The sequence below is a fragment of the Zalophus californianus genome, chromosome 8, assembly GCF_009762305.2.
Source record: "Zalophus californianus isolate mZalCal1 chromosome 8, mZalCal1.pri.v2, whole genome shotgun sequence".
Taxonomy (NCBI): domain Eukaryota; kingdom Metazoa; phylum Chordata; class Mammalia; order Carnivora; family Otariidae; genus Zalophus; species Zalophus californianus.
The window spans coordinates 118,836,337-118,848,815 of NC_045602.1; the positions used below are offsets into that span (position 1 = coordinate 118,836,337).

Consider the following 12,479-nt stretch of genomic DNA (forward strand, 5'->3'; position numbering starts at 1 on the left):
GATACTCTAGAAGGAACAGGTGGGGCTAGGTACAGAGAGATAGGCAGGGAGCTACGTGATCAGGCTCACAGAAATCCCAGAAATGCTAAGGCCTAACAAAACCAGAAATAGGGGAAAAAAACCAGACTACCCTGCCCCGGGCGTCAGAAGTGGGGAATCTTTTTATGACAGTCACATTGTGACCAACAAAGAATAACCAGACCCCAAAGAAGCCATTGAAGATGTTATCACCAGTCCTTACGCAAATCAAGACATCACAAGAATGATAAGGCCGCAGGCTTTATCTAGGCCGCTGGCTAAAACACTGTCAGTGGAGGCCCACGTTGGCAACCCTGTCGGCACCCCTCTCGCTCCTGAGAGCTTTTTCTGTATCCTTGCTTCATAAAACTCTATCGTTTTCCTCACTCGCACTTGTCCACAAGATTCATTCTTTGGCTCTGTGAGACGAGAACCTCGCTCTCCCGCTTCACTCTGAGATCAGAGGTGTCAAGGCCGTCCCAGCCCGTCCGCCCGCTGGATGGGGATGTGGCTCCCCACTCCCACCCAACCCTAACCACCAGCAGAACCCTAAGACGCTGGGCACCAGAAGCTACGCCTAAAGAGAGGTGGGGACCTGGGGTGGAGGGAGGAAGTTCACAGAGTCTGAGATGTGCAGGGAGAGAAGAAGACAGAATAGCAGAGGGGCAGAGCGTTCTCTCTGGAGTGCCCGGAGGGGACGGGACCCCATGGGGTTCCTGGAGTATGAGACTGATTGCCTTGTCCGTGGGAGGAGCCGTTGAGAGAGAGTGTATTGCCTGCCCTTACTCCTTCAGGGTGCTCCAACTGCCTTCCAGCAGATGACTCTCTTTGCCGGAGGCAGGCCCAGAGAATAAACAGCATGCGTCGATTTACTTGACCACACACCCTTTATTCCCTTCCCACACTCACCTCCCTGCTCCTCCGCCAGTGGTTCCTGAAATCATGGCCAAATAAACAGGAACCGGAATCCTTGTCACAGGTAAGAAGCCACTCCCGAATCCCCCCACTCATGGCAACTATGCCCCGTGGGCCCCAAGGGGAAGCTTAGGCACCCCTAGACTCCAGGTGGGAGTCTGGCTTGTCTAAGACTGAGCCCTCTGGAAGGGTCTGTCCCAACAACTCTCCCCACGATGGGACACAGGGGCTGTGGAGTCAGTCCCAGGCTCCACCGTACCCTGCCTTGCCCCTCCGCACTCACTCTTCTGATTGTGAGTCAGGTCTTCCTAGAGTTTTCGGGAGCTGGGAGCAGGTTCAGGTTCTTGCTTTCTCCTACATGGGCCAAACATACAGTGAGTGCTCAGGAGCCAAGTCCAGATGAGATTAGCCAGGGCTCCCCAGCTCCCTCCTGTTGCTGGGCCCCTCCCCAGCCAACCCCTGGAGCCCGGTGCCATTGGTGGGGCTAGAGGGATGCAGGGGGACTTATCTGGGGTGAGTCCTCCAGAGACGTCTGTGAGTCTGAGGAGAAGCTGCCCCCAGTGGGATGGGGGGTCTGACTCGGGAGTCCCTGCCAGGAGAAGAGGGGGTCAAGGAAGCACTCAGGGGCTGGAAAGGGAAATGGCTCATGGGGGCCTTTGCCTTCATCAGCCTCTATGGCCTGGCCAGCTTCCGGGGGCAGAAGGCCTGCCTGCAAATTTCTGTTCTGCCCCTCTCTGGGGGCACGAGGCCTACAGGAATTTGGCGAACGATCCAGGCCTCGTGAGTCCTGGAGGGGCAGGCCCCGCCTTTCTTTGGAAGTGACATCTCCATTCAGACCCTGGCCCCTGGCAGCTACCCTTTTTAGCTCCGGGGCTGCTGAGCGGGCTGTGGGCCCCGCTGGGCATGGGCAGTGGGCCAGGGCCTTCTTCAGGAAGGTCTGGATCTCCTTGTGTCTCAGCTGGGCCTCCTCCCACAGGTCCTGGCCCAGGCCTTCCTGGCTCAGCGAGGCCACCTGTAGCCCCATGGCAGTGAGCTTCTCTGCAGGGAACTCAGACGCCAGTCGCTGCAGGTAGCGGTGGAGGCGACGCTGGTCCCCAGGGCTGGCCCTCTGGGCCTTGCCCAGCCTGAGCTGCCTCATCAGGTCCTGACAGTCCATGTGAAACCAGGTCATCTGGGGGCGACAAGACAGGGAGGTGGGGCTCAGGCTAGGAGCGGGACCGTGGCGCTCTGTGAGGACAGGGATGCGCCTCTCCAAGCAGAGAGTGAGCATTGCTGGGTTGAATTCATAAGAAGCGCCCAGTCGATGTCCTGGCCTCCTCCAGTGAAGGACAGTGGTCCCCTCTCTTCCCTCAGGTAAACACACCTGCCATCAGCAACGGTCCCCAGCACCCTTCGGATCCTCAGGCTTGGTCCCCTAGACCTGGGGGCCAGCAAAGACTTAACCCTTCGCCGGGGCTCAGTTTTTCCTTCTCAAAAAGGTGAGGATGTACTAGATGATCATTCGGGTTCTTGGATTGTGGTGACAACTGTCTTCACCCCTTATGAGTGGCACGGAGGGAGGCGTCTAAGAGACGTTTATTGAGCACCGACTGTTTGCCAGGCTCTGTGCATCTCATGTATGATCACACTGAACAGTACCAGCAGCCCATTTTACAGAGGAGGAAACCAAGGCTGAGACACATGAAATCACTTGCCCCAGGTCACGCGGCAAGTGGCGGGGGCGGGGGGAGCTGGGATTTGAACTCAGGTGTGTCTAGCCTTTGAGCAAGTATCTTCTAAGCACCTCCTCGCACAGGAGAAACTGGTCCAGCCGGGGCGGTGCACACACAGTCCCCAGGGAGACCACCAGCTGACCCAGGCCTGGGGGCCCCCTCACTCAGCTGGGCCTCTGCCCCATTTTGGGATTCTGCCTGTCTTCTTCACCCACAAAATGTCTGCAGGCTGCAAAGGAGCCAACTCGTTCTTCCCAGCAGCTCGTGAAAAACATAATCTTTCTCTCCATTAATTTAGAAGCCGATGGCGAGCTGTTAGCTGTGGGGATTGGAGAACCGTTTTCTCCAAGGAAACCATCTTTCCGCGGATTAAGGGAACTTGTCTTTAGATAAATGGCTTCATATTCGCGGAAGCACACAGAGCTCATGGCTGAGAAAGGGCTCCATAAATCTCGGTTAGTGGCACAATTGTTTTATTATTATTTAGTGCCCAAGCTGCCAGACGCATGCTCTCGGGCCTGGGGCTGAGCCCAGCCCAGGGCTGTCCTGTCTGTCTGTCCGTCTGTCTGGGACTCCATCTTCTAGGCTGAGCGGGATAGGGATGGGTAGCACCTCAACCATCATCCTACCCAACCCTAGGTTGTGTGGATTAAGATTCAGGGCTGGAGAGGGGTGGGGGCCTGCCCAGGTCAAATAGCGAGATGACCCTAGTGGGATTCCAGGTGAGGCTCCCACCTCCTCCCACCTCCCCCTGTAGGATCTCCAGGCCTGCGGGACGGGGGGAGCTCTATCTTCCCACATGCCGCCCCCCCCCGCCCCCCGCCCCCCGCCCAGGCTTCCTTCCTCCGCCTCACACCCCACTGTCCCTCCAGCTACTTGGCTGCTATGGGGGCCGACTCTGCACCCGGCACCGGGGAGGGATGAGGACACGGTCCCAGGGCTCGCCTCCCGGGTGACTGACAGCAGGTGATGAAGCCACAGGATAATTTCAGATCACAATGAGCACCATGAAGTGAGACAAACAGGGTGACCAGAGGGGTGGGGGGCCAGGCGGCCAGGCGGGGACACGTGAGCTGAGCACGGAAGACAAGAAACCAGCCGGTCTCGAGGAAGGGCCTTCCCAACTGAGGGACCAGCAAGTGCGAAGGCGCAGAGCCGCAGTGAGTTTGCTTTACAGGGCCGAAATGGGCTAAAATTAGTAAGCAAGGGAGAGAAGCTGCCAGATGCCCTTAACCCATGAGGCACTACCACCGCTCCTGCCACTCCTAATGATGATCACATTGGTGTCGATAATAATAACACCAACTTTGAGTAAAGCCCCGGGGTGGGGGTGGGGGGTTACTTACATTTCAGTTCCTACTCTCACTACCCAGCAAGGCTGGCACCAGAGCCAGAGGGACCTGGGTTTGAATCTCAGCTCCTGGATGAGTTCCTTGACCTCTCTGTGTTTCCTCGTACATAAAATGGGCATAATAATAGCACCTGCCTCAGAGGGCTGGTGTGTCAATAAAATGACATGTGAATGATGAACGGGGCCTGCCACATAATAAGAACTACAGAAGCACTGGTTATGATTACTATTATGATCGCTATTACTGACGAGGAGCTGAGGCCCGGAGCAGTGAAGACCGTCACTGAGGGCACACGGCCTGAGCAGACAGGAGCTGCCCCTGGCTCTAAGCCTCAGATTCTGCCATTGCCCGGCTCTCTACTGTCAGCTGGGAGTGGGGGCCCCTCCGCTGCCACTGTCCACATCCCTTGCCAGCTGCCCCGCAGAGACAGAGAGTGGCCTGTCCTCCCGGCGCCCCAGGCAGGCCTTGACCAGAGTCCCTCTTGCTGCCCTCCAAAGCATCCTGTGTTCTCCCTCTCCTGTGTGCTGAGGCAGCCTGACAGCTGGGAGGCTGGGGTCAGGTCCTTCCCACACTCTGGCCTTGGCGGCGAGTGCGAGGGGGTGAGTCAGGGCACTGGGCCTGGGCCACAGCTGGGGTTCTTGTCCCATCTGGGGTACAGCTTGTCCGCGCGGCTCCTTGTCCTCCTAAGCCTCATTCCCTATCAGAAAAATGAGAGATTTGACTAAATGGATTTGGGGGAGGGGGGTCTTAAGTCAAATCCTGCTTGGCCACCGGCCCTCTGGGGAACCATGAGCGAGACCCTTCCCTCTTTGGGCCTCCGTTTACTCATCCACAGAATGGAAACAGTGTTGGCACCCCTCCCTCATAAAGATGTGGTGAAATTAGGGGCACCTCGCTGGCTCAGTCAGTAGAGCGCGTGACCTGATCTCCAGGTTGTGAGTTCGAACCCCACATTGGGCATAGAGCCTACTTAAAAAAAAAATAAATTAAAAAAAAAAAAAAACAACAGAGATGATGAGATCAAGTCAAGCAAGTTTGTGAAGCACTTATAGGAGTGTCTGGCATGGAGTCCACAATCACTAATGTGGGCTCATCTCATAATAATCATATCATCATCATCATCATCATCATCACCACCACACCTGATTGAACAGGGGAATCTGTTACCACCTGCTCTCCCAGGTTTGGAGAAGAACACAGAGCATCATGAATGCATCTGTGTTCAAATTCCAGCTCTTCTTTTCTGCAGCTGTGTGGCCTTGGGCAAGGCCCTTTCCCTCTTAGGGCCTCAGTTTGCTCATCTGGCAAGTGGGACCACTCAACCTTGCTACACTGGATTGCCAAGAGATGATGGATACAAAGCAAAGGAGTTCGTCTTGCCTCCTACCCCAGCACTGCCCCACTCCCATGCCCCAGGGGAGCCCTACCCTCTCTTCTCTGCTCTTGGCCAAACTCTGGGTTCCTGGCAAGGACCGGGGCCTCTGCTCTGAGGGTGCTCAGAGAAGCCTCTGGGCCCACCTCTTCCAACTACCCCCCCTTCCCCAGCTCCTGCCATCTGTGCAGGGCAAGGTGAGGCATGGGAAAGAGCACTAGAATGGTGCCATGGGCTTGCTGTGTGACGCTGGCTAAATGGCAGCCCTTCCCTGATCCTGTTTTCCCAGCTCTGCGTCAGTGGAGGGGTAGGACAAGATCGACCTTCTTAGCCTGGTCTGACTACCTGAAGTTGTCGGCAGTGAGCTACCCGTGGACACAGAGCCTATGGCTTCGACTGGATCCTTGGAACTACCTGGCCCCCTTCCCCTAATCCCAGCGTTTAAGAAGCAGGTGATTTCTGAGTGTCCTTTGAGAGCTGATGTTCAGGTCGCTGGGGGGCTGCCAGGTATAGTGGGACAAGCTGGGGTCAGAGATCAGCCAGGACTGCTTTAGGGGGGTAACCTATCCTCTCAAACCTTGCTTCTCTCCTAGAAAATGCAGGTAATGCTTTCCTCCCACCCTGCAGGACTACAGAATGAATCACGCAAAGAGCCTAGTGCTGTGTGTGGGCTGATTCCTGCCCCCCCACCCCACATCCCAACTGGAGCGGGTAGGGAGGGGTCTGTGCAGGGGGCACCAGGGCTCACCTTCTTGCAGAAGTGGTGCAGGTGGAGTAGTGTCTCCAGATCTGTGCGCTGCCGCTCAGCCGCCATGTAGAAGTGGGTCAGCTTAGCCTGGAAGGCCCGCTGGGTGGAGGCGAAGGCTGCCAGTTCCCGGGACTCTGCTCCTCCTGCCTCGCTGGTCCCTCCCAGCTGAGCGGCCTGCTTGGACAGCTCCAGGCCGCGGCGGTACTGGGCCTGAGCGGGGAGAGCAGGGGGCGCTGCTCAGCTCCCATCCTAGCCGAGGCCCCGTCCAGAGGTCAGGAACCTCCGCTGCCCCACTGCTTAGCTGTGAGACTTGCCAGACCTCTGTTGCCTCATCTACAGAATGGGGGCCAGGCCTCTGCCTCAGCAGCTCACTTGCCTCACTGGAACTCTGCTTAGGGTCACCTGACCCGGGGTCTGGGTTAGGGGCTCCTGCTGTGTGCCCCCACATGTCTCCTCTTCTGTTTGTCTCCCTGTTTGTCTGCCACCCCCAGCCCCCACTGGCCTGGGAGCTCCCTGAGGACTGAAAGGGGCTGAATCACCCATGTTCTAGGGTCCAGTACATCAAGGATACAAATTCGTTGCCCCTGACCTCTGAGGCTGACTGAATGGTCTCGGGTGGGACCCAGGAATCTGCATTTTATGAAATCTTCCAGGGATTCTGAGATAGGCCTTTTTTGGACATGGTGGTCCAGGAAGGCTTCCTGGAGGAGACAGCATCTAAGCTGAACCCTTTGTGATCTCAGCTGGTCTTCTCACTGTCTCTGGAAGTTTCCTTGCACTCTCCTACCTCCACACCTTTGCCCCAGCCATGCCCCCCTCCTCCACTGCCTTCTCCATGTGCCCCGGTCCTGCTCCTCAGTCTTAGGAACGCACTGCAGCCTGAACGAAGAAGTCCTCAAAGTCCGCATGGGCCTTCTCCACAGTCTCCAAGCTTCTGTCTTTGAGGCTCAGCACTTGCAGGCACAAGCTCCCCTCCTGCTCCATCCAGTTGCTGACCTAGGGCAGGGGAGGGAGGTTTGGACATGAGGGGTGTCTGGGGGGATGTCTCTTAGCCGGTTCCCCAACTCCCTTGGAGGTGGGGATCTTCTCCTCCTCAGTTACTCAGTGGCTGGGCTGTGCCCATTGGCCTAGACTGAGACTTTCCCAGTTCTGGGGAGGAGGGACAGCTTGGGGAGGGTGGGTGCATTGTCATGTTCTTCAAAAACCTGAAGGGGAGGGGCACCTGGCTGGCTCAGTCGGGTAAGCGTCTACCTTCGGCTCAGGTCATGATCCCAGAGTCCTGGGATCGAGCCCCATATCGGGCTCCCTGCTCGGTGGGGAACCTGCTTCTCCCTCTTCTGCCCCTCCCCCTCCTCCTTCTCTTTCTCTCTCTCACTCTCTCTCTCTCTCTCTCTCTCTCAAATAAATTAAATAAAAACAAATACCTGAAGGGGAGAGGACTCCCCAAGAGGGACCCCAGGGGGCATCTGGCCTGGCCAGTACCATGAACGAAGTAGGCCTTCTGTGCACACTTGTCTGAACAGGGTGGCAAATTTCAGCTTACTCTAACCACTTGCTGCCACCAATCATAAAAGAGGCAGCCTTGAGAGTAATGAGCTCCCCATCCCCAGGGGTGTGCAAACAGTGCTGGAGGAAAAGCTGTCTTCTATAGGGTAAGGTGCATGGGTGCTATTAAGTGAGGTGCTATGAACTCACTGTGTCAACTGGGCAAGTCACTGCCCCTTTCTGGGCCTCAACTTATTCAGGAGCAAAATGGGGGTAGACATGAGGAAGCGCAAGGGACAGAGGGGTTACAATGGCTCTCTAACCCATGAACAGAAGTCCTCTTATTCTGGGATGCCTTCAAGAGTATGTACCTGCTCACTTTATCCTCAAAAAGCCCAGTGTGGCAGGCACTAATATTATTCCCCACTGAACAGATGGGGAAACTGAGGCAGTGAACAGTGAAATAACCTGCGTAGGGTCACAGTCAGTGCTGGAGCCAGGATTAGAGCCCACGCTGTCTGTGCGCTCCACGGCCCCGGCCCGGAGGGACGCACCGGCTTGAGGCACCGGCAGTCCGAGGAACGATGCCAGGTGGGGGTTCCAGGATCCCCAGGTGCGTGACCACAGGCAGGTGATGTCATGTCTCCCCGCCTCAGTGTCCTCATCGATGAGTGGGAGAAATCCCGGCATCTTCCCACATCACTGGCAAGTGATAAGTTGGAAAATCATGGTAGATGCAGAGGCTCTGGCCCAGGGCTTGGCGGGGTGAGTAGGGCTTCACCCGTTCAGCACCTGTGGAACGCCATGTCACGTGCCATGTCACGGGATGCCTGCCTGGCCCTTGGAGAATGGCCAGCCTTGTGTCCTTACACCAGAGCGGAGTGCCTGGCTGCGGCTGGGCCTGGCGCGGGGCCTTCCCTGCAGAGAGGCCAGCCTCCCCCTTCACCTGGTGGATGCCAGCTTCCAGGCGGCCCAGGCGGATGCGGAGCTCTAACCTCCCCAGGAGGTGGTTAGATGCAGTGACCAGGACATGCAGCTGCTCATCCACGAGGCCGTACAAGGCGACAGCTTCGGCCAGATGGCTCCTGGGAGATGGAAGAGGGGGAAAGAGGGCCCCAGATATTCCTCCCCCCCAGTACTGCTGCCCAGCATAGCCACACCGCCCCCCGCCCCCAGAGTCCCCACCAATTCTGTCCGGCCTGGGGATTCCAGCTGCTGACTTGCTGTGTGACCTTGGGCAGGTCCCTATACCTCTCTGGACCTCAGACCGGCCCTCCAGGGGACTGGGAAGACCAGAGGACACAGCAGGAAACCAAATGACCCTCCCCTTCCCTGGAAGTGAGTTGGACAGATCTGGGTTCAAATCTCCACGCCCACCCTAAGCCAACTGAGTCAGACTCTGAGGGCAGCCTGGACATCAGTGCTTTCTAAAGCTTCTTAGTTTCAGGGGGCAGCAAGGGCTGAGCCCCAGCTCTCACAGACTCAAAACTCTTAACGCAGTGCCCAGCACAGTGTTTGTTAGCACTTATTATTTCTATTGTAATGATGGATGGTGAGTGGCTGTAACACACCCTTGTACCCCAAACCTCCATTTTATAGAAGGGAAAACTGAGGTCCAGAGAGAGGAACTGACTCATGCACGGCATTCTGAACTGAAACCTGGGGTACAGCTGCTTGCATATAATTTTTTAAAATTGTCAAAGCCAGGAAGACATAAGTGAAGGGGCGCAGATGGGATTCAGGCATGGTAACACTGCAGCGGAGGCAGGAACACCCCCCAAATCCCACCCCACCGTCCTCTGCCCTACGGGGTCTTAACTTCGGAAGGAAAAGGGAAAAAATGCGATGGAAGGAAAGCCTGCTTTCCTTGTTCTGGGCCTCCTCATCTGACTGCAGCTTCCCACAGATCACTGCCCTTCCAGGAAGGGGTGAGGGCCCAGGGCCGATGGTGCTCGGGATGGAAAATGCCAGCCTGCCTGGGGGGACAGAGGGAGGAAGGGGTGGGCAGGCGGCAGCTGCGGGGTCCTACTGGCAGAACCAACAGGCACAGCGGCTCATGTGGGACCACAGCGCTCCCTGGTGGAGCTGCTGGGGGACAACAGTCTGGAGAGGCCCGAGGTGGACAGAGGAGCCGAGGGGCCAGCCAGGGAGGCCGGGTCAGGCTGGGAAAGACAGTGCCAGCCCCCCCAGGCCCTGTGAGGGGCAGGGAGACGGCTCCACGCCCAGCACCAGGCCCTGCATCAGCGTGAATCTCTCTGTGCTGCAGCTCAGGGGGATGTGTTCAAGATTCTGGGCCAGGCTGCCTCGGTTCAAGTCTTGACCCCACCACAGCTCAGCTGTGTGATCCTGGGAAAGTCACTCAACCTCCCTGGGCCTCAGGCCCCTCTGTTGTAAAATGAGGATAATGCTAGACTCCACCTTGTGGGAATTAAACAAATTAATATTTGCAGAGCCCTTAGAACTAGGCTGTGGTCATACCAAGTGCTATTTAGGTGTTGGTTAAATAAACAAATTATTCTTGGAAGCTTGTGTAAACTTTGTTAATTGTGTTTGTTCTAATGGAGATAAAATATCTCCAATAACTGATTTAATTACTGATCTGCACCCCCCACCCCTAAATTTAAGCAAACCGATCCTTTCCAGGAATACATATTTGTTGTTTTGTGGCTCTGAGGCCACTGACACAGCATAAGGTTCCCTCCCCGAGGCTGAGGAGCCCACCAGGGAAGGCGGAGTGGTGCAGGGCTTGCTGCTTGGACGTCTTGGCTTTTAGAGCATTTCCCTGAGCTTCAGTCACCCATCGGCCAAATGAGGACGATGTGGCCCTCACAAGGTTCTTTTGAGGAATAAATGAGGTGCGCCCTTGAAGAGACTCAGCCCAGTGTCTTAGAAAGTCAGAGAAAGTGCTTGAGGGTGACCAGACATGAGCAGGGGCTGTTCTCAGATACCTACCTTGGGCTGAAGATGGCCAGGGCTGAAGGAGGGGCAGCAGAGAAGGGATGGGGACCTTACCAAAGCCTCAGCCCAGGATAGGGGCCCTGCAAATGCCATCCTAGACCCACCTTGTGGGTCCCCAGCTCCAAGCCCCCAGGGCCAGGGAACAAAGGTGGGGAAGGAAAAGCCTGACCATTCCTACCTGACGTCGGGGTTGAAGTCCAGCCTACCAGCTTCCTGCTGCAGCCTGGCCAGAGTGGCTCCCCCTTCCCGCTGGAGGCCCAGCAGGCCTGGGTCCCTCAGCACGGCCTCCATCAGCTCCTTGGACTTGCTGAGACACCTGGAGGCCTCCTGTCAGTGCAGGGAGGTGGCCTGAGGCTCAATCCCCACTCTGGGTCTACAGCCTTCCAGGGCTCCCCACACCCAGATCATGCCTGATTCCCCCAGTTTGGCATTCAAGGTCCTGCAGAAAGTCTCTCCTTTCTATCTCTGAAACATCTCAAGCCACGCTTCCTCTTGTCGCCATGGCAACCTCACTGGTCCAAGCGCCATCATTCTCCAGGACCCTCAGCCCAGCCTGTTCACGGCTCTCCCTGCTGCTCTCTGGCTCCCCCTGCAGTCTGTTCTCCGCATGGCAGCTGGAAGTGTCAACGTGCCAAGGTGTTCATCCCGCTGCTCAAAACTCTCCCGGGGCTTCCCTGCCACTTTAGAGTCCAATCCCAGCCCAACTCCTTGATCCAGCCTCCGCGGGATTAGAAGATCCTCCAGTCGTTCTCTTCTTCTCCTACCCCACTCCCACCACTCTGTTCTACGTCGGCCTCCCTGCTCTTGAACATACCAGAGCAATCCCACCTCAGCACCTTGGCACGTATTTGCCCTCCACCCAGAGCAGTCCCCCTCCTATTCCCATCGTCGGCTCCTCCCCATCGTCATCCTCAGGCGTCAACTTAAATACTCATCTCTTTAGGGAGCCCGTCCCTCTTTCCCTATTGTTCTCGATCTGACTTTTGTGGCATTTGGCATAATTTGTAGCTACATATCCATTTCTTTGTTTACTTTTTAAAGGACTGCCTCTACCACTGCACCCACTAAACCCTCCGAGGGTGGGGACGAGTCGGTTTGCCCCAGGCTGGGGTCTCCAGGGCGTGACACATAGTGAGTGACCTACAGATACTAGTCCAATGAACGAAGACCCACCCTGGCTGTCCCCTTCACTGAGCCCTTGGTCCATGGAATCCTGGGGTGCAGTAGGCTTCCCCACCCCATGCACCTGGCTCACCTGCACCCCTCCAGGGGGGTCGCTCTTCTCAAATTGCCTGATGGAAGACTTTAGAAAGGAGGAGGCCCGGCGGAGGTCAGCAAGGAAAGGGTCCAACTTCTGCATGATGGAAGACCAGAGTGGGGGTGTCAGCCTGGGCCAGCGAGGAGAGTGCCTGCCCACGCCAGGAGGACCCAGGGCGGGCATCAGGCAGTGTTTCTCAAACTTGAGCTGCATCAGAATCACCTAGAGTGCTGGTTAAAATCCAGACTGCTGAGCCCCACTCCTGAGTTCCTGGTTTAATTCTTTTGGGGTGGGGCCTGAGAATGTGCGTCTCTAACAAGTTCCCAGGTGTTGCCGATGCAGTTCACACTTTGAGAACCACTGATGCTGGGAATGAGAGAAGGAGAGAAAAGTAGATCCAAGGTATCCCCTGGGGAAGGGGAAGGAGCAGATGTGGGAGGGCGGAGCTAGCGGACATCCTCTGCTGGGTCCCACTTCAGCCCAACTCCACCACTGACTAGCTGTGAGACCCTGGGCAAGTTGCCTAACCTCTCTGCGCCTCCGCTTCCTCCTCCATAAAATGGGATCACAGTAGTTCCTACCTTATAGGCTTGCAGGAGGATGAAATGGGTTCACGTGCACGAGGCACTTAGTGTATTAGCCACCATCATCATTAGTTTTA

At 56.5% G+C, this 12,479-nt stretch overlaps 1 protein-coding gene across 1 annotated transcript in view; it reads right to left on the reverse strand.

Moving 5' to 3' along the window:
- Nucleotides 1-670: 670 nt before the first annotated feature.
- The window catches only part of KIAA1755 (KIAA1755 ortholog), a 39,985-nt gene continuing 28,176 nt past the window's right edge, over nt 671-12,479 (reverse strand). Inside the window, exons 9-14 of the mRNA XM_027622748.2 lie at nt 11,816-11,914; nt 10,739-10,887; nt 8,549-8,687; nt 6,991-7,113; nt 6,118-6,327; nt 671-2,104 (exon numbers count right to left, since the gene is read on the reverse strand). Of these exons, the coding sequence (XP_027478549.2) occupies nt 1,418-2,104; nt 6,118-6,327; nt 6,991-7,113; nt 8,549-8,687; nt 10,739-10,887; nt 11,816-11,914 (1,407 nt within the window). The 3' untranslated portion in view covers nt 671-1,417. The remainder of the gene's footprint in view (nt 2,105-6,117; nt 6,328-6,990; nt 7,114-8,548; nt 8,688-10,738; nt 10,888-11,815; nt 11,915-12,479) is intronic.